We start from the raw sequence: 22697 nt of genomic DNA, 5'->3' as shown, positions 1-22697 counted from the left end.
TACTAAATTACCTGTAACTAAATCAGACACAACAGTATAAACAGTATGTAAATATAACAGTATGTTTAGCCTCATGTGGTGGTGGCTCATTTTTTCCAACCAATGCCACTTTCTTAAGTCTTTATGCAACTTAATTGCAAAGGAAAAGGAAACAGGATCTTGATAGAAAGTCACTTTGTTAAAAAGCACCAGGGAAAAAATAAACCAAAACTACCTTCTTATCCTATGAATAATGTGTTTGATTTATGAACAGGCGATTGCATTGATAAATGGGCTTTGAGTTAAAAATATGACAAAATACCTTGGGTTAAATATTTTATTTTATCATAAGCCTTACATTAGGTTCATTAAACATTTTGTGTATCACCAAAATAAGTTACATTCATTCTGAGCTTTCATGCAGTTTTAAAAAGTTTAAATTTCTCAAAAAATAATTTTCAAGTGAGCAGTAAACTCTGCACAACCAAGCCAGAATTTTTTCACATCAAGTAAATATTCCGGTTTTCCTTCCTGCTTTGACACTACAGACAACTTACAGAAGCATCTCGAAATCTGCACTAATTAAATAGAAACTCACAAAAATTACTTAGACTTTCTGACTAGCCTGACTAACATCAGTAACACTTCAAAGTACGAGCGTGACCACTGAGCTGTGCTGCAGGAAGTGACATTTTGCCTGAGGAGAATACCGAAGTATCTTACATTAAAACCTCGCTGCAAAGAGACAGACCACCACCGATGGGCATGCAGAACACTTACAAGAAAGAGGCAGAAAACCTCACATTCACAAGCTTTTATGGGGACACAGCATTTATGCAGTCTTCTACTATTTCAAAAAGGTAGTGATATATATCAGTCCTCCTTGCAATGTCAAGGGCGGTTTCATCCAAGTTGTTTTTCAAGTCTGGCTTCACATAGCGGTTCATCAGCAGGAGCTCAAGGGTTTCCCTGCTGTTTTTGTTTCCCGCAGCAATGTGCAGGGGTGTCAGCAGACCGTTTGTCTGCGCGTTGATGTCTGCACCCTGCTGAAGCAGGAACGCGGCCACTCTGGTGTTGTTCCACTTGCAGGCGCTGTGCAGGGGCGTCCAGCCGTCCACGGTCTGCGCGTGAACATCGGCCCCTTGGGCCACCAACTCGTGTGCAACATCCAAGTGCCCGCTGTAGGCAGCTCGATGGAGAGGAGTGTATTGATCTTCATCACGAGCGTTCACTGGAGCCAGCTTTTCCGTCAGGAGCCTCTTCACTGTACTCAGCTGTTTAAAGAAAACAGGGAACTTCACGTGATTTTATGAAACAAGATGTATGGCTTTGATGGTCCTGAAAAACTTCAGGGAAAGCAATTTCTGTCAGTGTCAAAAGCACTTATAAAAATCTCAGCTACGTCCTTCTCCACCCCAGTTAAAAGGTTTATTTGCCATGAAGAGCCTAGCATGCTTTCAGTTCACAGAAGTTAAAGAAAAGTGCTGTTACTTGAACTTTGAACTGGAATCAAAATTTGTTCTAAAAGCCAGTGGATCCAGAGATGTTTTAGTATGTATGGGCTACAAAGGGGAATGTTTTACAAACAGCAGCTTGCAAAACCAGATCAAAACAGCTCAGAGAAAGAAAGAAAAGTATAAGTAAGTTTTTATTTGTGGATGAGACTACAAACGTGCTCAAAAAACATTCTTGTAAGTTATAAATGAACAGAACAAGTGCCTTACCCGATTGTTTTCAGCTGCCCAGAGCAGCAATTTCTCTGGATTTTTTTCCATTTTTTTTTCTTGCATTTCGTACCATTCCTCCGTTCTTTCTTGCTCATCATCGTCATCATCAGACTGTCCTGACCAACAGCTCTGAGTTCCTACAGGAATCAAATGCCTGTGCGTCTCCAGCAGTTCAAGTTGGTTAAAATGCTCCGTGAAGTCTTCAAACAGCTCGCTGTCATCATCATCTTCATCAGTTTTCTTGTCTTTATTCATTTTTAGTCAACATCTGTGAGCAGCAGATGTACAACAATATTTATACTAACTGTAACTATTATCAGTGCACTGTCAGTAAAACTATCTGATGGATGATGAGGGTGTCAACAAACAGCAAAACTCAAGGGAATACTCAGTGATCTTCCACCAACACGGGCTTTGCCAGCTCTGCCAGAACTCACAGGTAACATCCACGCTGGAAAAGCACCGTGTTACCCCGATCCCTGAACGGTGCCACCTTCAGAACTGCAGTGCAGCACTGCGCAGGGGTTTGCCGAGTGCACTCGAAACGCTGCTCACTTTGCTAACAAAGGGTCTGGACGGCAGCCCGGATTTTGGGGCAGAGTCTCTGCTCCGGCCCGGCCCGCAGCACTGTCCCCGCTCCCCTCCGCGGGGCCCACATCACCCCGGGCAGGCCCCACCGCCCCGCAAGAGACCGAGGGACCCGGCCCGGCCCGGCCCGCTCCGCTACCTGAGGCCGCAGTGCCGCCGGTGCTCCGGGAGAGGCGGGCGGGGCCCGGCGAGCGCTTCCGGGCCGCGCGGCCGCCGGACGTGACGGAACGGGCCGGGCCGGGCCGGGCCGGGCCGGGGGCGGTGCTGGCCCGAGCAGCGGCGGGAGCGGGAGATGGAGTGGGCTCAGTGATCGTTCGGTGTCATCGCACCTCCCTGTGCCCCCTGCCCTTGCCCTGCGCTTGGTTTGGTCTGTGAAGACAGAAGCTGACTCCCTGAGCTGGCTGCGCTGTGCCAGAGCCTTCCCGTAGGAACCTCGGCTCGAGGATGAGCACCATCAACTCACAGTAAGCTCCCGTTGTCTGCAGCTCCCTGCGGTCCTGACACATCCGGCAGCAAGTGTTTTGTGTGTCCGGGACGAGTTAAGAAGAGCTGTGATCATCGGTTGTGTTTTCCCTCAGGTCCTTATGATCACCATGCTTGCCTTCACGCCCGTGCAGATTACCAGTGCAAAGAGAGAATTAGACTGATCAACAAGAAACACGCAAAGGGTTCTTTAGTTCTTAACGAGATACTTCAGAGGGGTGCTTGCAACCCTTTACTGGAGCAGAGTGGCTAGGATAAACAATTCTTCCAGCTGTCTGGTTTGGCGATGTGCTGTTTGCAATACAAGTAGTGAAGTATTTTGATACTTACGGGAGTGATATTTGGTAGAGTTTTATGGCAAATCTCCGTGTTTCATTACTTTGCACAGATAAGCTTACCTTAGTAAAGGATGTGTAGAAATTCCCTGAATGTATTGCTCTCTGACACAAGTTTTCCTGTCTTGTTCAGGGATGATGAAAATACCTTTAAAATACTCGTTGCTACTGATATTCATCTTGGCTATTTGGAGAAGGATCCAGTGCGTGGAAACGATACGTTTGTAACTTTTAATGAAATACTGGACCATGCTCGGAAAAATGAAGTAAGTGCTACTTTTTGGAGAGGGAAGGACTTGAGGCTGTTGAAAATATGGTCCAATCTGCCAGAAGCTGTAAAGCTTACTGCTGGTACAGTCTCTAATAATACCAAATCAAATGGTTGAACTATTTGTTACATTCAGTTTCGTTTCTGATTTGGTAAAAGGAATGCCTGTTTCTTTGTGAGAGCATTCTTGCTGAATCATGACTTTGGTTGCATTAGCTGTCGTTTTGGATTGCCTGCACAAGTTTCAGTGGTATCTAGAGAGAGTTCGTCACTGCAAGGAGGAACAACAATTGAGGAGAGTGAGAGTAGTGACATACAGTCTTCTAAGAAATCAGTGGAGATTTGTTTGGAGCTTTTCAGGTGTTGTGCAGTGCTGAGTCACTGAAGTGAACAGTTCTGGCACCGAGCAACACCGGTGCCTGCACAGTCAGCAGCAGAATCCTGCGATGGGGTGGACAGAGGGGCTTCCTGAACTCAGGCAGTGTCGGGGGAGCCAAGAGCCGCCAGGAGCCTGCAGCTGATGGGACCTAGGTGGGGTCAGGACCAGTAGTAGCCAAGAACCCTCACACACCTGTAAAATAAGCTCCTGGGGAGTGGCAGGAAGCAGGAGCCCCTCCAACACGGCAAACAGACTTGCCGTGGTGTGGCTTTTTGTGCAGGAACATCACTTGAGCCCTGCCAGCTCTACCAGGGAGCAGTGGTATCTATCTGGTAGAAAGCCGTGGCCTTTCTCTGCATCCACCATAGCTGACAGAGCTGCCCAGAGAGAACTCCTGTCCAGACACAGCTCTGACTGAGGAATATCAGGGAGTGTATAAGAGAGAGAGAGAGAGAGAGAGAGACTACTGGAATCACACCCTAATTTCCTTGGGGCAGGCCTAAGAGGCAGACAGGGCACATAACCCAGGGGATTCCCTATCCTCACTCCCTTTGAATGAACCCACTGAATTAAGGGACAAGGGACAATGGCAACAAGTTCCTCCCTGCCCAGCAGGTTCATCTCCTCCATGACTGCCCCACATGCCCTGACATAACAGATATGAGGCTCTGCAAGTGGAATTGAACCAAGATAGCAGTTCATCTAGCATAGAGGTGTTGCTGAGGTTGTTTCCTGTGCCGAATATAAAAACTCCTTCCATGAAGAAAAAAGATGGGTTGTTATAGGAGACCCCCTTCTGATGGGAACAGAAAGCCCGATATGCAGACTGGCTCCACTTCTTAGGGAAGCCTGCTCCATCCCTGGGGCCTGTTGATTGACAGCAGCTGAACATGATCCAGTGTGTGACCAAGTGGCCAAGAAGGCCAATGGCATCCTGGCCTGGGTCAGCAATAGTGTGGCCAGCAGGACCAGGGCAGGGATTAGCCCCTTGTACTGGGCACTGGTGAGGCTGAACCTTGAGTGCTGTGTTCAGTTCTGGGCCCTAACTGTAAGAAAGACAGCTAAATATACGCAATATATGCAGAAACTGCACCTTGTTCCTTCTCAAAATAATGTGGTGATAGCTACTGGTTTCTTTGCACTAGGTAGTGTAGCAGTGGGAAAATAATGTCACTGCATTTTGTGCTTCTCAAAAAATGTGCAGGAAACCAATTTGGAGACCCTTATTACAATAGTAGACTAATCCTTTTTTTATCACTATCAGTTGTTTTCTCGTATGGCTCTTTATAAATGGGTCTTTTTGGGTTTGATTTTGTTTTAATTAACAATTTGATTACTTTTCATAAGGAAGTTAAATATTGTTTCTGTTACTACTAACTCCTTTTACATCCTCATATTTGAAGAAGCATGTGGAACTCTCTAGAAGAAATAATTTAAACAATTTGCTTAGAAGTCTTTCAGGATAATACCAAATGTTGTATTAAAATAATAAAGTTTTTTGTTACATACAGGTGGACTTTATTTTATTAGGTGGGGACCTTTTCCATGACAACAAGCCCTCCAGAAAAACAGTACACTCTTGTTTGGAGTCACTAAGAAAATACTGCATGGGTGATCGTCCTGTTCAGTTTGAAATTTTGAGTGATCAGGCAGTTAATTTTCATTACAGCAAGTAAGTGTGTTACTATAAATTATCATGTAAGGCTTGGTGTGTGTATTAGGTGATTTGTGTTGTGATTTTTATTTTATATCCTCCATGACTGGAACCTGGAATTTTTAGGCCTGTGTGTGTGAGACAGTTTACAGGATAACTTCACCTGTCATCTAGTCTGTAAAGTTATGCATACAATATTTTGAGAAACTTCTGAATGTGCTGTGACTCTTGATATATTAATGTAATGTATACTTTCCATTTTGCAAGTACAGTACAAGTAAACCAATTCACATGAGTTGTTTTGGTAAAATCAGCAGAGTTCCTTCTGTGTAATCAAACGTTGAACAGCCTAATTCACTACTACTACTACACGATTTTTTCTACAACTGTTTTCATAGCTTGCTCTAAAAAAATAGAGCTACCCTATTCCCTATGGAAAGTGCCATTCCAGACCATGAGAAAGAATCTTCTTATGCTTAATCTTAACCTTAGGCTTATTCATAATGACTTCATTCTGATTTGCACCACATCTATTTGTTATGAGTTTAAAGATAATGTTGAGAATCATACACAAATTTGCAGCTATAGTGTAACTTCTTTTCCTCTTTTTGTTCAGGTTTCCTTGGGTGAATTATCAGGATGAAAATCTCAACATTTCTATTCCAGTTTTTAGTATTCATGGCAATCATGATGATCCCACAGGGGTAATTATTGTGATAATTGTACTGTTGCATGACAAAGACAGAGGAATATAAACTTGTATAGAAATGCAGTTCTGGGACATCATGCTAGTGTTAGTTGGTTGCTCCACTCTTTGTGTAAACATTTTGTGTATCTTTAGGAAAAATGAAATAAGTTGAGATCCATATGAGTTTTGTTTAATTTCTTAATTTATGTAGGTTTCTGTCATTGAGAATAAAATCACTTTTCATGCTAAGAAGTGGCAGTCTTTCAGAATGTTTCTAAAACATTCCATCTGTAGAGACTGAAAGCTTTTTTCTTAAAGAAGGAGAATTTTTATACTTTGACTGCATATGTAATTGATATGCATCATGCATTTGCAAGGAGGATAATGTAATAATAGTGAAATGGTAGCTTAAAAACAAGCTGCTAGAAGTAAGCAGGAAAAGCATGTTTAGAAAGCATTAAAATGCATGTGTTGAATTAATAATTTTGCATTTTATATCAAATAGCAGTGTAGGACGGAAATGAGTGTTTTAGCAGCAGTTTCACTTTGAATTACCTTAGCCAGATAATTTTTGTAATAGTTTAGAGACTGGCTGATTTGAATGTTTTTTTTTGTGATTTTTGTTTTTCTGAATGATTTAATATTTAATTTTGTATTGTTCAAATGAGGTATATTTGTAAGGAAAAGGGATTTGCTTCTGTACTCTAGAGTACTAGCAAAACCCCTAATATATGTCATAGGGCTTTTCTACTGCAGAAGTTGCTTAAGGAAAGATATTCTCTTACTTTTGAGACTTTCATTTAGACATGAAACACTTAATATTCTATTCAAAGTTTTCTATTTGTTTCTTATTATTTGTTGTAGGCAGATGCACTGTGTGCATTGGATATTTTAAGCTGTGCAGGACTGCTGAATCATTTTGGACGTTCAACTTCCGTGGAGAAAATAGATATTAGTCCCATTTTATTGCGTAAAGGTAGAACAAAAATTGCTCTATATGGCTTGGGTAAGTATTTGTCTGCCAGACTGTGACTAGACTGTTCATGTGTTACTGAATTTTAGTAGGTTTAAATAAAGTTGGAACAAATATATAAGGCTGCAACAAACATGAAGGTCTATGTGATTCTAAATTAAAGCATATAAATTCTGTGGCAGTGTCAGATTTTTCCTCCTGCTTTGTGTCACTGGCTGACAGGGTTATTTACTCGTTTAGCTAAATCTTCCTAAACTTGATTTTTGTACTTTTATTAGTGTTAAATGAACCCTGCTTAAGTTAACTATAATCCCAGTGTATCAAGTCAGAGCAATCATATTCTTAAATTCTCTCTGTTGTGTGTTAAGCTTATTTTTTCCTTCTTAGACAAAAGCTAAACACCCTATGTTGGTGTTACCTTGTAAGAGGCTGGAAATGAAGGAGAGACTTTTTCCTGGGGTTTACTTGCTTCAAATGTGATTCATGGAGAGAACTGAATTCTCCAATTAGTTTCTCAGCCTGTAACAACTAAACCATCCTCCAATTGGTCCCATCAATTCACAGATGAAGTTCTCATGGAGGTGCCTTCAAGGCATAGCCAGCTCAGTTCATGTGCCATTTTGGTTATATTTAAAAACATAAGCCGTCTGAGAAGAAATCTAATGTCTTACATGTCTGTCTGAAGTGGTTCATAAGTAACATTGGCCATGGTTTCTTTCTTTAAAGAAACTTGGGAGTTTCATACTTTAAAGTGGTTCTATGATAGGCTTGTTCCTTTGTATTTTCTCCACTGAATTTCCCTCTACCCTCACTTCTTAAATAGAATGGCTGTTTTTGACTGCTCTCTGTCTAGGGAAGTTAACTACTGAGATCTTATTTTTTCACCCTCATTTTTTGTCCAGTCATTAGTCCTTAAACACTTAATTCCAAGCAACTTTTATAGTTCTAAATTAAGTCCTTGTTGGCCATGTTCTTGCATATTTAATGAGATACTTTGAAAATTTGCTAGATGTTTGAAAGGTTAGTAGTTAGTGGAATGTTCTAATATCAAAATATAAAAGTTTTCTATACCAAAGTTGTTACTGGGAAGTGCAACAACTTTTTAGAGTACCAGTGTTGATGCATGAAGATGTTCATGATATGTTTCTTTGTGTTTGTGCCAGAATTATTTATACCTTTTTGACTTTCTCTGATTCAGAGAGAATTTGTTCTTATACAAAATATGGACGTTCCATATGGGATTTATTGATATCTATCATGAGCCCAGCTAAGGATAGTTTGGGGGTTTTTTTCCTAGTTAAAAACATCAAGGAAATAATCAGTGACTTCCTGGGGTGGGACATGCACAACTTTCTTGGGCAAGCTGTTCCAGTGCCTCACTACCCTTACAGTGAAGAACTTCATCATAATATCCAACCTTAATCTGTCCTCTTTCAGTTTCAAGCCATTCCCCTGTCCTGTCCCTGCTTTCCCTTCTGAAAAGTCCCTCTCCAGCTTTCTTATAAGCCCACTTTGGGTACAGGAAGGCTGCTATGTTTTTGTTCATCATATTTTTTTTAATAGAGTTGCTAGTGAAAATGCTGTGAAGTACAGACTTGTTTACCAGACAATTTATTTTTTTTTCATTTGTCCACTTCAGGAGCTATTCCAGATGAGAGGTTGTATCGTATGTTTGTCAATAAGCAAGTAACCATGCTGAGACCAAAGGAAGATGAAGACAGTTGGTTTAACTTGTTTGTGATTCATCAGAATAGGTAACTATACTGAATGAATTACAGTAATTCACTGTGTTAGTTCATGCTTCTTGTGAGTAGCTGGTTTCTTAAAATTTTTACAAGGCAAAACATTGTTTTACATTGTTTCACAGCTCTTTTTGGAGAAGAATTGCAAAGGAAAAGGTTTAAAATAAATGAGTTTGGGTAGATCTCTTCCCAAACTTTTGTATTCAGAGGCAGTGGAGGGTTTGTAGTGTAATATGCATATAATTAAGTCCTTTCTGCTTGTTAGAGCTGGGAGAACACCAAACTTTATAGTGCATTTTCTATTCTTGTTTGAACCATATTCAAGAAGTGCCCTATTTTCCCTTGCACTGCTGTGCTTTACAGATAGGTGTCATGTTTTGTCTGCCTACAGGCTTCTCCTAGCAGTGGTAGTAGGAACAGGCAGAGTTCTTTTCCAAATACTTTCTTCTGCTTTTTCCTGTAGAAGAGGGCAATCCTCATGCTCAAATAATGGTGAAGCAAATGTAAACAAATATAGCTCATATTACCCTGTGTACTGATTTCTGTCCTGTAGTCTGAAGGAACTCATTCCCCCATCTCCCTTGTCTTCCAGAAAGGGAATGGGGATGGTGTATCCCGTGTCTGTTTAATTTAGTGGGTTTTACCCCGCCACTTAAAAATAAAAACTAACCAAATCTGATTACCATGGAACGCTATAAAAGCATTCATATGGAAAAAACCCAAAAGTCTTACAAGCCAAGTAAGAGAAAAAGGGAGATTCAGATAAAAGGAGGGGAGCAGGCAAAAGTGAGCTATGTAAAATTGAGCTATGTAAGTTGCCCTTTTGTTTAACCAAACACTATATATAAACAGCTGTCTAAGGAATAAATGTGAAGCAGGTGTATGATATGTATGTCTGATATCATTGCTAGAGTTCCTGTATAATTTTAAATCACACTGATATTTTTCTCCTCCTCCACTCTTCCCTTGCCTATCTATTATTATTCTCTTCTCTTGAACAGGAGCAAACATGGAGCTACCAACTACATTCCAGAGCAGTTTTTAGATGATTTTATTGATCTTGTTGTGTGGGGACATGAACATGAGTGCAAAATAGCTCCATTCCAAAATGAACAGCAACGTTTCTACATTTCTCAGCCAGGAAGTTCAGTGGTGACATCTCTGTCCCCTGGAGAAGCTGTGAAGAAGTGCGTGGGCTTTTCTTTTTGTTCTTGTTTATCCTTTGTCTTATGTGTCTCAGGTGTTCTCTTGAGAACAGAAAAATACTTGTATACAGTACAAAAAGGCTTGTATTACTGTGTGAATTAGCTTCAGAGTGTGACATAATAAGCAGATGGAATGAGTACTTGGTATAATTTTTGCTTTGCTTACAATTTAATCGAACATCTGAAGCAAATGGAACTTAGCTAAGAGGAGTTACATACTGATAAATTGGAATACAAGGAACTGGGTGCAGGTGCTTGTATATGGAACAAGCACAATCTAAATATAATAAAATGTAAGTTTTAGAAGGCCAACCCTGAAGTACAGATCTTCCTATAGCTTTCGAAATTTTGTCCCTGGAAAGTAAATGAATTTGAAAACAAATCTTTATACTGTGCTTCTCTTAAGTTTATCTTTTAGTAAGCTACTTTTCTCCTTCTAGACACATTGGTTTGCTGCATGTTAAAGGGAAAAAAATGAAAATGGAGAAGATTGCTCTGGAGACAGTGCGAACTTTCCATATGGAGGATATTGTTCTAGCTGATCATCCAGATCTTTTTAATCCTGACAATCCTAATGTTACTCAGGCAATACAGGCATTCTGCATGGAAAAGGTAACTTGTGATGCTAACAGTTTATAGATAACAGTATATGGACAGGGGATGGGATCTCTGACTGGTTTTGAGACTGGAAGATGAGAAATCTCGTATCTTGCCCCATATTAAAATAAACTTAGTGTTTCCATAGGAAGCTAATTCCATGACATTCACTCTGCAGCCTTGGCTTCCAGGTTTCTTGATTGGGATGTCCTATTAAAGTAGGCTGGAACCACTTTTTGGGTGTCTATATCATCTTTGTACAAAAGCTTGCACCTAAGAGTGAGACAGTATTGGATGTACACTTTGGAACCAGCATAAATGCATTGGCCTAAGCCCTGAGAGCTCAACCATGCATACTGAAGTGATAGAATTAACTAAGCAAGTTGATTAATTGCTTAGTTCTTAAGTTTATATGGCTCATTCTGCTTTTCCCTGGAACTAGAAATTTAGCAAAGCATAGTGACTATAAAATATGAGAGATCAGTGGTGCAGATACTACTGGACTACATCTGTATCTGAAGGATAAGCCTTTCATTGTCATGTTTTTCTCAGTCATTCTTAATGGCTTTTGGCTGCATACTGGTACATATGTGTTCAGCAATGACAGCAGATTTGATTTATTCTGATATCTCCCCTTGCAATTGGATGTATTTTAAGTTATACTTGAAATGTTCAGGCATCTGTAAGAGAACAAAGTAGAACTGAATTTATAATTCTCTTTCACAGGTGGAATTGATGCTGGACACTGCAGAAAGAGAATGCTTGGGAAATCCCCGCCAGCCAGAGAAGCCTATCATAAGATTAAGAGTAAGAAATGGTTCAGCTTGGATTGCTTTGTTTTTAAAGGCCACTGTGAAAAGTTTCAGAGCACAGTCATGCTTTTTGTGTAAACACATAATATATATATTTTTTTTGCTGTGTACAGGCAAATATAAATCACTACAGATATATATATAGTATATATACCATACTTCTGTTTACCTGTGTAGCTAGTACTCTAAGGTAAAGGATGAGATTGGTCATAAATGTACTTCACTGATGTTCTGAGTAAGGGCATCAAAAGTGGCTATTTACTGTGAAGTTCTTTTAAGTCATACTATCCTCTGTGCATTCCTAGCCCAATCAGAAACTGTTGTGAAGGCCAGTAAATGAAACAAATTCGGAACAAGTTATAAATATGAGCTGCTATTAGCTATTCTGTTAATGTTATTATTAGCTGTAATTAGCCATTAACTATTCTGCATAGTAAGGCATTGATTTTAGGTTTACTTATTTCTTACTACTAATTTTTTCCTTTGAAGCATAACAAATTTGTTTTGAATTGTGTGGCTTCTCCGCTTCTGTTTCATATTTAAATTTGTCCTTTCCTCACTTAGGTTGATTATGCAGGTGGCTTTGAACCATTCAGTGTCCATCGTTTCAGCCAGAAGTACATGCATAGGGTGGCTAACCCAAAAGACATCATACACTTTTTCAGGCGTCGTGAACAAAAAGAGAAAAAAGGTGATTAAGAAAGAAGGAATCATTGGCTTGCCTTTGTTTTCATTTGTCTGTCTGTATTTTGTTGCCCAGCACTTGCAAAGGCTTGGTGCCTACCATCTAATTGGTTATAGGAAGAGTGAAGATGCATTGTCATATTTAAGTGTCTATATTGCACAATTGTTTCTTTTCTAATTCCGGGTTTGTCAAAAATTCTGATAATCAGCACTGCATCTTCTGACAGTTATTCATAACCAGTTTCATTTTCCTTTGGCCTCAACCTAAGGTAAAACATGTAGCCCCATGCCAGACTGAGTTACTCTATGGTTCTGTGATAATTACCATGAAAGGCATTAAGTGGCTTACTTCTGAGATGTCTTAGAATAAGATGATTGGGTTTGAACACTCTGTAGGAAAAGAGATGGGTATAGTGTTTCTTCCCTTTATGTTTTAATTTTATTTTGTAGTAGTTCATTTGTTTGTACCTAAAATAGTAATGAAGGGTATGGGCTAAAGACATGTTCATATATTTTTTTAAATGGTCCAAATGTAGGATATAATTTTGTTTGCTCTAATTAGTTGTGTGTATGAGGTGCTCTTGGCTTGTCTCTTCCAGGTATATTTCTATCGAAATACTTGTGGAAAACCAATAATAGCTGTTCCTATTGCAGCATTTCTCACTGTTGCCTAGAATTTTTTATAAACGGTTAATAGATGTTGTCTAATTACTGGATTTGTAATAGCTGCTAATAAAGATTCAGCTTGTACAGGAACATAATGTGCTTAAAAAGTCTTACTAGTTTGCATTAGTGCATTGTAAATGCATTGTCCAGTTCCAGTGACATGAATATGACTACTGTGAATACGAATCTGAATACTATCAGTTCTATAAAGTTCAAAACATCATTTCTTGAATAAAAACTGCTTTTAATGAGGTGTTTTTAAAATTATACTGTATTCATCTTGGTTTATTTTGCTTTTATTTCCATTTTTATAGTTATGTAATCTCATTAGCATTTTCAGAATACACAGTAGCTACCACATCTGCCACCATGCTTCACTTACTTACTTTTACTGCATAATGGGCATGTCAGCTCCAGGAAGGGAATATAAAAGTACTGCCATGGCTTTTGCATTGCTTTTTTAGACAGTCTCTAATACAAGGGAAGTGGCTAATGGAGCATTCAATATTTTTATTACATGTGTACACTGTGGTTCAGTACAGGTGGTGTTAAGATTTCAGGAATTCAGTCTGTAGTCCAAAGCAGTCTATAGTCATTTTATGTTACTTGTGTGGTATGTGCTAATCTAAGATTATTATCCCTCCCATCATTCTGCCATTCCTACCTTGCTGCCTGAGAAAGGGGGATAAGCTATGAGCATTTTCTTCTGAAAATCAGTCAGCGTGGCATGGAGGAAAATCTCTTTTCTAGTAAAAGGGTTACTTATGAAAAACTTTTGTGCTTTGACAGCTCCTGTGATTTTCTTCCATTTGTGATCTTCTGGAGTTCAATTATAAACTTCAGAACTCAGTGTTCAATGTATAATTGCTGACATGTGTTAGTTAGAGCTCTTTATGTTTGCTAGAGGTGGAGTTGTCTGCATAATTATGATGTTCCTCCGTGCTTCCAATGAATAGACTCCAAAAAGAGCAGAAAGCATTACATATAAAGGACCACAATTCTTAGGAGGCCAGCATTAAGCTTTTCTCCTGCTAGTGTCAATGGGGTGGTAATAATTATATGCTGTAAATGTTTGTGATGCCACTATACTTTTCTGTTCTAGACATTGACCTTAATTTTGGAAAATTGGTTAGCAGACCTGCTGAAGGAACGACACTCAGGGTGGAAGACCTTGTAAAGCAGTATTTCCAGACAGCAGAGAAGGTACTTTTCTATCTTCTGTAGTTTCCCTTTTTAATGTCATATGATTTTTTTTTTTTTTGCTTTCTTTATGGAAGTAGTGTGCCCTGAAAAGACTGTGACATTCACCAAGTGAATTTATTTCCCATAAAACTGTCTGAGAATTACCTCATGAAGTGTATGTTGTAGATTAGCAAGTAACTGTTGTGTATAGGTTGTGTAGGTATGTGAGCACACACTGGTTAGCTCTTTGTGTGAACTTGCAGTGTGTGCCCTGTGCCAAGTGATGTGTAAGGTACCCAAGTACAGGAGGAAAATGTGAGGCAGCATGAGGGAAGAGCTACCTTAAATTATCCTAGGGCCATTATGAGGCTGTAGCATTTACTATTACCAGATTAATCACTTGTTACTTTGCAGTATATTTGTGTCTTCAGATGTAGTGCACTTCCATGTTTTATTTAAAGCAGAGCAGGGAGAAGGAAGAGAGAACCCTGATAATCTGCTTTCTTCCCACCCTGTTGTTAAATCTAGTATATTTCCCATTCTCAACAACAGCATAGTAACATCTAAGAGATAAAAAAATGAATCAGTGAGCCATGTGCACAAATGCTTGATCAAGCTATTTCAGTTGTAAAAAGTCCTTAGACGAAGAATTCTTGAGGTTAAGATCCTTCAAATTACATCATCCTGCCTAGCCTTAGACACCTGCTAGGTGTCAGTATTAGGACAGCATAAATCATGTTCCTTTGTTCTACGTGTTTATTTAAACATTTGGTTTTATAATGGCTAGAAAGTTTATTCCTTTGGGCATTATTTCCTGGAAGTTTTTATTTTAGATATTACTAGCATTATAGTTTCTTTACTATTCATAAAGCCTTTTGCTTTGACTAGTTTGAGAACTACTCTGTAAAGTTGGTGTGATGTGGTAGTAGCAAGAGAGTTGTAACTGGTTTGTGACTAGTAACATTTGCTTATTGCTGTGCTTTTCTCTGATTCAAATATTAAATGCACATTACTGGTTTTGCAACCAACTTAATGTAATATTTGTCTGAAACAGCTGGAATACTGCTTGCTTTCTCTAATGGCAGATGCTTCTTAACAAATTATTTTCCCCAATTCTAAAGAAAGTACAGCTTTCACTTCTAACTGAAAGAGGAATGGGAGAAGCAGTGCAAGAGTTTGTAGACAAAGAGGAAAAAGATGCCATAGAAGAGCTGGTGAAATTTCAACTAGAAAAAACGCAGAGGTTTCTCAAGGAGCGTCGCACTGATGCAGTGGAAGAAAAAATAGATGAGGAGGTAATGTTCTGTTAATGTTGATTCCCCAGGAGAGGCAAATCAGTGCTCAAACGTGGTTGAATAGATTTGCTGGTGTGTGGAGCATCTGCAACAATTGCTTCTAGTCATTTTCTGCAATTAATAAATGAATAATTCATGGTGAAGTTTCAAATACATGATTTCAAAACTTGTACTGAAAATGGGGTTTAGGTTGTACACATGTTCATAGAAAACATCTGTCTAATACATGCAGAACTACATATTTACCACTATTGTGAGAAAAATGGTAGGTATAATCTCTTTGTAGCTTTTGGTATTGGCTTAGGGAAGAGTACAAGAACAGGACAAGCATAAAGGAAATTAATCCTTGAGGTGCTCTACTTGCTTCTAACTGCTTGCAGCTCAGGGTATCTCAGAGACTGCCCTTGTTTATGTGTATTGAGCAACCCTTGAAAGACATTTTTGTCAACTTGTTGAACTTCCACATGAGACCATGTATTCAGCTGTAATATTCAACATTGTAGAAGGCTGCATCTGTCTGTTTTCTTACTAATTGCTTTAATTCCTGACAGGTTGAAAGAGACCATAAACAAGCAGTGCCTGCAGGCTTTCTGTGACACTTTTGGGGTGTTTTATTGTTATTGTTTGTCTTTAGAGCTGTCTTCTTCCTGCCATGCTCCTTATCTTTTTCCGTATTTGTCAAGCTGAGCTTCCTTAGTTGTACATGTACTGCAACATTGTCTCTTTTCATAATAGTTATTTTTGGTCTTGCTTCTTCATCTCTACCTCTTTTTCCAGTTATTCATATTTCAATGTCCCCTATTGTCAAAATTACTGTCCTCTTAAACACAGTATCTCCTTCATCATGTTGCAAGCTTTCTTCCTCTCCAGTGATGTAGCTCCAGTTATTAACAGAATGTGAGATTCTTAAACCATAGGACAGCATGAAAGGGCCCTAAACAAACTGCTCTGTTATTCTTGGACTCTTCACTTCTCACAGGAACTTGACTTAATGATTCAGTGATTACAACTTCACACTTACTGTATTTTCATTATTGTATGACATGAACTGTTATTTTGACTGGAACTGGTTTTTATTTTTTTTTCAGGTGCGAAAATTCAGGGAGAGTAGAAAAAAGAATACTGAAGAAGAGGATAAGGAAGTCCGTGAGGTAATTGCTCTGGATTTTGAACATAGGCTGAAAAATGGAGTGGTGATTTTTGCATATAAATGCAGTCATTTAGCAATGCTTCAGCAATACTTCAGCATTCTCCTTGCCAAAAAGTGCCTGTCTGCCTTTAAAGCTTAGTAAGTCTGTTTTAAATCTTTGTTGGGATAATATATACCTGAGCTACTGCTCAGTTTTTCTTTTGAGGCCTCTTTTCTTTCTCTTCTCAAATTTGTGAACCTGAATATTCATTATTTCTTGCTTTTAACTGAGGTTAGATTAAGCAGGTGACTTTCAAAGATCTTTCATCTTAAGTTCTTTGTGATCTCATCACCAGTGGACATGTGGATGGACTATATTGCGTGGTATTACTGGAACAAATGGGGAGTATTGGTAAACCTTTAGGTACTGCGTCCTTATCAACAATCTTAGATCTCCCGCATACTCATACTTCAACTGCATTGTATTTCCAAAGAAAATTGCCAGCTACTAATAGTATGGATTCTCCTTTGTCTTCGCAAGTTATGTGGGACTGGAATGAAATTTTGAGATTGTCTAGTTGTCTTAAGCAGCCACTGTCATCAATGAAGTTCAAGTCAGGGAGGCCCTTAGGGTGCTTCCTCTGAGCAGACACATGTAGGTGACAGAGGATGACCTGAGCTGTTCACCAGACTTTACCAGCAGTGTGTCACATTAATGAGCTTAATTCTGTTCTCAGATCCTAGCTAACTACTTCATATGTACACATCTAATTAAATAAACTAAGTATTTTCACGGATGTCCCCACCTTCCATAACACTGGGTTTATGTCTTCTAAGCCTCACTGGTTTAGAATTACACATTTTTATTTATAGTTATATATTTATTGTACATAACTAGGATTTAACAGTGGTGTGTTTCATGATTTAAGATTCTTTTTCCTGTAATTATTGTTCCATTTCAGGCAATGATGAGGGCCAGAGCCCACCGATCTGAGGATGAAGTTCTGGTCTCAGCCTCCAGTGATGAAGATTCCATGGATATGGAGGTGATAGGCATTAGTAATCCAAGTGATGGCCTTTCTTCAACACTGAGCCGAGGAAGGGGTCGGGCAAGAGGCAGGGCAAGAGGCACAAGAGGACAAAATTCAACAGCAAGAGGTTCGTCTCGAAGAGGAAGAGGTAAGAAAATCTTTGCAGTCTTTGTACTGCAATTTCTGACTTTTGTTTCTTTAGAAGGTGACTCTCTTCTGATGCTTCCATCAAGTGGAAATTTGCTGCTTAAGAATTCCTGCTGGGAAAAAAGCTCTTCTCAAATACGTGTGGTATCCTATTGCATACAATTGACTGCCTTACAAGGCTTAAGTTGTGACTCTTCCACTGTGATTAAAAGAAAAATATCATGCTTCCCAGCTGTGGAAACAGTATACTTCCAAAAGATATGATATTGGGAAGGTCTGTACTATGAAGTGCACGGATAGACCTTTGTCACTGCTAAAGGTAAAGCGTTTGATCAGTGTAAAGAGGAGGTGCAAATTGTCTCTATCCTAATGTAATTTACAAGAGACTTTACTGTTTCTAGTGACTGAGAAAATTGGGAGTGTTTCTTAACCAAAAGGAGTTAGATTACTCCTGGACTGAGTGTGGTTGTACACTTTGCAGTGGTACTTCCATTATAGATGTACTTTCACTTTTATATATATATATATATATATATATATATATATATATATATATATATATATATATATATATAACTCCTTTGAATTGTCTCAGTAATATGTCCAAATGTCTGAGAGCAGGTTGGCTTGAAACAAAGACTGTCATCTTAGGTCTGATTTGGTTAATGCTTTTAAACTAGTTCTGAGAGCCTGAGTGCTCCAACGCTGTTGTGGTCCCATCAGAGTAGAGCCTTGTGTTAAAAGGTTGTGTCTGTGGATCTTTGAGTTCTTGACCCAGGGCAGCTCTTCTGCCTGTAAGAAGGGCTTTAATTCAGGGAGACAGTGAGGAGTAAAGAGGATTGTAGATTTTTTTGAAGTGACTTCCCACTTAGTTATGATAGACTAAAGAGGAAAAAAAAAACAAACTGCTGAACGGATTTGCATTTTGTTTGTTGTCTCTACAGGAGCCACTAGCCAAGAGTCAGCTTCTGGCAGCAGATCCTACAAATCTGTATCTGTGCCTGGCAAGACACCATCTATCCTGGATGGTAGGCCTGTGATCTGTCTGTTGCTCTAATCTGCTCTCTCAGTTGCTCTAATCTGCTCTCTCAAATTGTAGTGAAGGTGTTTGTTTAATGATTGTTTTAATTGCATTTTATTGTGTTAGTCCATTTCAGCTGTGAGAGATTCTTTCAGCATTAGTGAAATAGAATAACTAACAGTGATGAGAGAAAGAAAAAAGAAAAGGGAAAAGAATTGTGATACTCTTCTGTCACAGGGTAAAATGGAATGTATTAGGAACTTCTGGCTAGAACTGCAAGCAGGAAACATGTTACATAATGCAGTTTCTTAAGGAATAAGCGTAGAAAAAATGTGACTTAACATTTTAGGCAGAATATTCCTTTGGGGATACAAAGTTAAATTTGACCGATGTTTGCAAGTTAGTAAGCTTTAATGCAAATCCATTTAGCCTTACATTGTAGTGAGTTTTGGAAATAGAAATGCCAGTTTTTACTAGGGAAGAAAACCTTATCTTTAAGCTGCCTACATATGTGAGAGTAGCTGTTCCTTACTGTAGAGGGAAGGCACTGAGGAAACAGCATAGAGAATCTAAGAATTAAAGAAAAAAATATTGCTCACTAATCTACACATAAACCCCCCATAAAATACCCCAAGGTAGGCTGAATTTTAAAGTAATCAGCAAATTACCTTAATTTTAAAATGGTCAGCAAATGACCTGAAATATTGCAGAGGAATTAATTTTAGCAGCTATGTTCATATTTAACCTGTTGGATATACAGGAATTTCAGTTACAGCAGTATTTTTCATGTCCTCTTAACCAACATTACTGATAGTTTTTAATCCAGACTGGGAAGCACCTGCAGCTTCACAGAGGGTTATATCCCTCTGTGGGGGGTTGATAGATTTATCTTATATTTTGGATTGGTTTGTTTGTTTGTTTCTTTTACAGGCTGATTTGCCATGGAAATGCATGCTAGACAGATCGTAAAAAAAAACAAAACAAAAAGAAAAAAACAAAAAAAACCCTGCATAATGTTGTTTGCATGCAATTGTGTGAGCATTTATTTTAAAAGTATTACGTATGGTTTTTTTCCAGCCTTTAGGTCTTCAAAAACAGACCGCTCTTCAAATTCATTCCAGTCTTATTCTGAGGTAAGCATCTTGTTGTATGAGTGAAGCTGTGCTATTTCTTACTGTTGATTTGAAAAATAAATACACAGTCAAAACATTAGCCTAAATTAGCAGAGATTTCCAAGCTATCAGTTCCAGCATTAAGTTTCTATATGTTAACCTGTAGACCTTTTGTATCCTGTTTTGTTATGGTGTTTGTCTGAGAAAAGCCATGTTTTATTTGTTACCATAGTCTAAGATACCAGGTGTATATACCTGAGTGTTTTGCTGGGTTCTGCAAGGTCAAAGATGTGAAGAATAAACTTGTGCTGTATTTGCAAATTTGTGCAGTTCTAGCCTGGAGCCCTCTCAAATGTATATTACTCTAACTAAATAGGTGTCTAGTTGGAAAAAGAGGTTCTGTGCTATAGTACTGACACATTATGCACTCACTGTGTAAGGATAAGTTCTGTGGAAAATCTTCATACATTTTTTTTCAGGATATTATAGATGTTGATTCTGATCTAGAAGATACTTCTTTCGTCCCTCCTTCTTCCAAAGTAAATCAAAGGTCAGTATGTTTGCTTCATAAATGCAATGTGTGCCTTATTTCTGACTGGCAGTCAGCAGAGTCCAAGGGTCTGACTGGCTACCAGATTTTTAGGGAAATCATAACACTGCTTAGAGAATTTATATTAATTTTTACTTGTTGATGTGGGTTGTCTTTCTATAACAGAAAAAATTAGTTCACTAATTGAGGTAGACTCGATCAGAATTTTAGTATTAATATGTTAAGAATTTGTATTGTTCTACTTACTTTATGTCCGTTTATTTTGCCTTTGTGTGTTGGTGGTCCAGCTCTAAATTAAAGGAGAAGTTATTGGAATGTCTGGTGACTGAGAACATGCTGATGCCATTTTTTTCTCTTTGTATGTTTCAAGGTTTCCAACTCTATCTTCACTTAGTAAAAGAGGTTCACAAAGCCAAACATCTAAAGGAGTTGATTTTGAGTCAGATGAGGTATGGTACCTAGTACTATTTTTTAGTTTTATTTTATGTAACTTTCTATAGCTCACTGTTTTACAGCTGTTTGAGTAAAGCATTTCAGAGTGAAATTGAATTTATTCTTTTTTTCACTAACAGGGCTAGATTATTGCAACCAACTTTGATTAGACTACCTGCATAATTATCAAAAATAAGGCTAGAAGGGACCTCAGAAAAATATCCAATCCTTTTTCCCTTCAATTTTTAATCAGTGAATTGTCATTACTGAAATGTGGACCTGGAATTGCCTGGGAGATAAAGTAATTATAATCTTTTCTAGTGCTTAGCTATATCCTTTCATTTAGTTATATTTTATTCTTGTAAAAATGAAGATTTTTTTTTTTTTTGCGTTTAGAAATGGCTCTTTTCCAGGGCATTTTTTTTTTGTTGAAAATTATCTTAGTGCACTTCTTAAAAAATTTAAAACACTCTCTTCAAGTCTAATATGTCTGTTCTTGTGGTATATTTTGAACTGATAGGAAATGGTTGCTTCCACAAGTGGAACTTTTTGCACAGTTTTGCACTGACTAGAAGACACTATTCTGTCAAGCACTGTGCAATGTTTCCAGTCTGTCATGCATGGTTAGAATCCATTCCTTTACAGTGTCAGATGATAGCCACTTCAGAGAAAGCGCTATGTTCTTGTTCCTTCTCCCCACTGTGCTATCTCTCTTTCTTGTACTTGAAATAAAAACCTACATGTTTGCTTGAGTATGCAAAAAGAAACAGTATTTTTGATTCAAACAAATATCAGTAAATTATGGTGTGTATCCAGACATAATTTTACTGAGGTATGTGCTGCTTATTTACAAGTGAAATACAGATTGTTCCTTATTTCAACGTATCTGTTCTGGTCATATTGACATAAACTTATGTTCTCTACACATACATCACATTGATTTGTAAGTCAATAAATGACCTCTTTCATATCAAAACCAACAAAAATTGGTCTGTCAGAAAGCATGGCCAGGCTTTCTAGTTTATTCTAAAGGTCACTTTGCTTTTTTATGACTTGGAATGCCTGCTAGTTTTAGTAATGTGTATCTCTGTGCAAATTTCAGGACGATCCATTCATGAGCCCTGCAACGTCAAGAAGAACTAAGTGATTTCTGGCTCACTATGCAAGAGAGACTATGGAAGTTTGTGAAGAAAGTGGAAAGCAGTTTGCAAGACTTTGTGATATTTCTCTGTAAATGATGACTTGCCTTCTGTTTTCACTTCTGTGAAATGGTTTGGTTTGGGTTTGTTGTTTTTTTTTTTCAATGGCACCAAATTTGGTATAATGTCTGTTACGTTGCTTGATGCGCTAGGCTAGGAGGTCTCATATTCTGAAGTACTGCCTGAAAGTGCAAGTTCTTTCTAAAAATCTGAAACTCTGTTTTATTTTTGGGATGATAATAAAAATGGTAGTTATATCTTTTATAGAAAACTCCATCTCTTTGGTTTGAATTTTGCAGATTAAAATAAATTTATAATAGTCTGCAGGTATGACTATGGATGAAGTCTCAGCACAGTGGAACTTGTACTTGCAATTTGCTGTGAATACGGTTGAAAACTCTGAATTCGGAGTCAAAGTGGAACACAAGAATACAGTTTTCAGTATTGAAGCTGTAAAATGTCTTAATGATTTCAGTTCTACCAAGAGAACTTAAACCCACTGTTGCACTGTTATTAAACATCATAGTATGTGGGAATGAATTCAGGTCTGTAATTCAAGAAGTACTAAAGGGGGTTCTGTGTTTTGATGTTACAAAGCTTGTAGGAAAAGATTTTAGCTGAGTGCATATTAATCATAGGAATCATATCAAAGGCTCTTCCTCCTTTTTCACAATTTTTTTTTTCAGTCAGCTGTGAAATTCACAGTGGCTTTGTGTTTTATCTATGGAAGATAAACACAGCAGCCTTCACTTCAGGAGAAAACGTGTAACTGATGTGTAGAGAAAGACTGTACTGTAAAGAGAAGCTTGTCCTGAACGT

The 22697-nt window shown here is 38.4% G+C and overlaps 2 protein-coding genes across 5 annotated transcripts; one reads left to right on the top strand and one right to left on the bottom strand.

Moving 5' to 3' along the window:
* Positions 1 to 308: 308 nt before the first annotated feature.
* Positions 309 to 2472, bottom strand: ANKRD49 (ankyrin repeat domain 49). 2 transcript variants are annotated; one of them, XM_062487559.1, is made up of 3 exons: positions 2434 to 2472; positions 1704 to 1974; positions 309 to 1253 (listed from the first exon to the last, which is right to left on the bottom strand). In XM_062487559.1, exons 2-3 carry the CDS (start codon positions 1959 to 1961, stop codon positions 795 to 797), a joined length of 717 nt encoding a protein of 238 aa, XP_062343543.1. In that variant the 5' UTR covers positions 1962 to 1974; positions 2434 to 2472; the 3' UTR covers positions 309 to 794. The 2 variants fall into 2 exon arrangements, with proteins under 2 accessions (XP_062343543.1, XP_062343544.1); XM_062487560.1 differs by lacking the exon at positions 2434 to 2472 and adding an exon at positions 2144 to 2356.
* A 115-nt stretch (positions 2473 to 2587) lies between these two features.
* On the top strand, positions 2588 to 22429 carry MRE11 (MRE11 homolog, double strand break repair nuclease). Of its 3 annotated transcripts, none has more exons than XM_062487556.1 (19): positions 2588 to 2758; positions 3246 to 3378; positions 5271 to 5431; positions 6030 to 6117; positions 6966 to 7107; positions 8714 to 8828; positions 9818 to 10003; positions 10462 to 10633; positions 11345 to 11425; positions 11995 to 12121; positions 13883 to 13983; positions 15084 to 15257; positions 16346 to 16408; positions 17349 to 17565; positions 18512 to 18592; positions 19663 to 19718; positions 20177 to 20247; positions 20618 to 20696; positions 21782 to 22429. In XM_062487556.1, the coding sequence occupies exons 1-19, from the start codon at positions 2739 to 2741 to the stop codon at positions 21824 to 21826; spliced, it is 2112 nt and encodes a 703-aa protein (XP_062343540.1). In that variant the 5' UTR covers positions 2588 to 2738; the 3' UTR covers positions 21827 to 22429. The 3 variants fall into 3 exon arrangements, with proteins under 3 accessions (XP_062343540.1, XP_062343539.1, XP_062343542.1); XM_062487555.1 differs by having other exon boundaries at positions 18509 to 18592; XM_062487558.1 differs by lacking the exon at positions 18512 to 18592.
* Positions 22430 to 22697: the final 268 nt, after the last annotated feature.

Source organism: Cinclus cinclus, chromosome 2 (assembly GCF_963662255.1).
Source record: "Cinclus cinclus chromosome 2, bCinCin1.1, whole genome shotgun sequence".
Classification (NCBI taxonomy): domain Eukaryota; kingdom Metazoa; phylum Chordata; class Aves; order Passeriformes; family Cinclidae; genus Cinclus; species Cinclus cinclus.
The sequence above is the reverse complement of the archived record's forward strand: the minus strand, read 5'-3'. Positions and strand labels throughout refer to the sequence as shown.

What these genes read in the sequence shown, in the direction of transcription:
- ANKRD49 (XM_062487559.1), bottom strand. Translation starts at nt 1,961, where the DNA reads ATGAATAAAGACAAGAAAACTGATGAAGATGATGATGACAGCGAGCTG. An exon ending in GGGCAGCTGAAAACAATCGG is followed by an intron (nt 1,254 to 1,703) that starts GTAAGGCACTTG and finishes TTCTTTAAACAG; the next exon opens with CTGAGTACAGTGAAGAGGCT.
- MRE11 (XM_062487555.1), top strand. Translation starts at nt 2,739, where the DNA reads ATGAGCACCATCAACTCACA. An exon ending in ATCATGATGATCCCACAGGG is followed by an intron (nt 6,118 to 6,965) that starts GTAATTATTGTG and finishes TATTTGTTGTAG; the next exon opens with GCAGATGCACTGTGTGCATT. An exon ending in TTTGTGATTCATCAGAATAG is followed by an intron (nt 8,829 to 9,817) that starts GTAACTATACTG and finishes TCTCTTGAACAG; the next exon opens with GAGCAAACATGGAGCTACCA.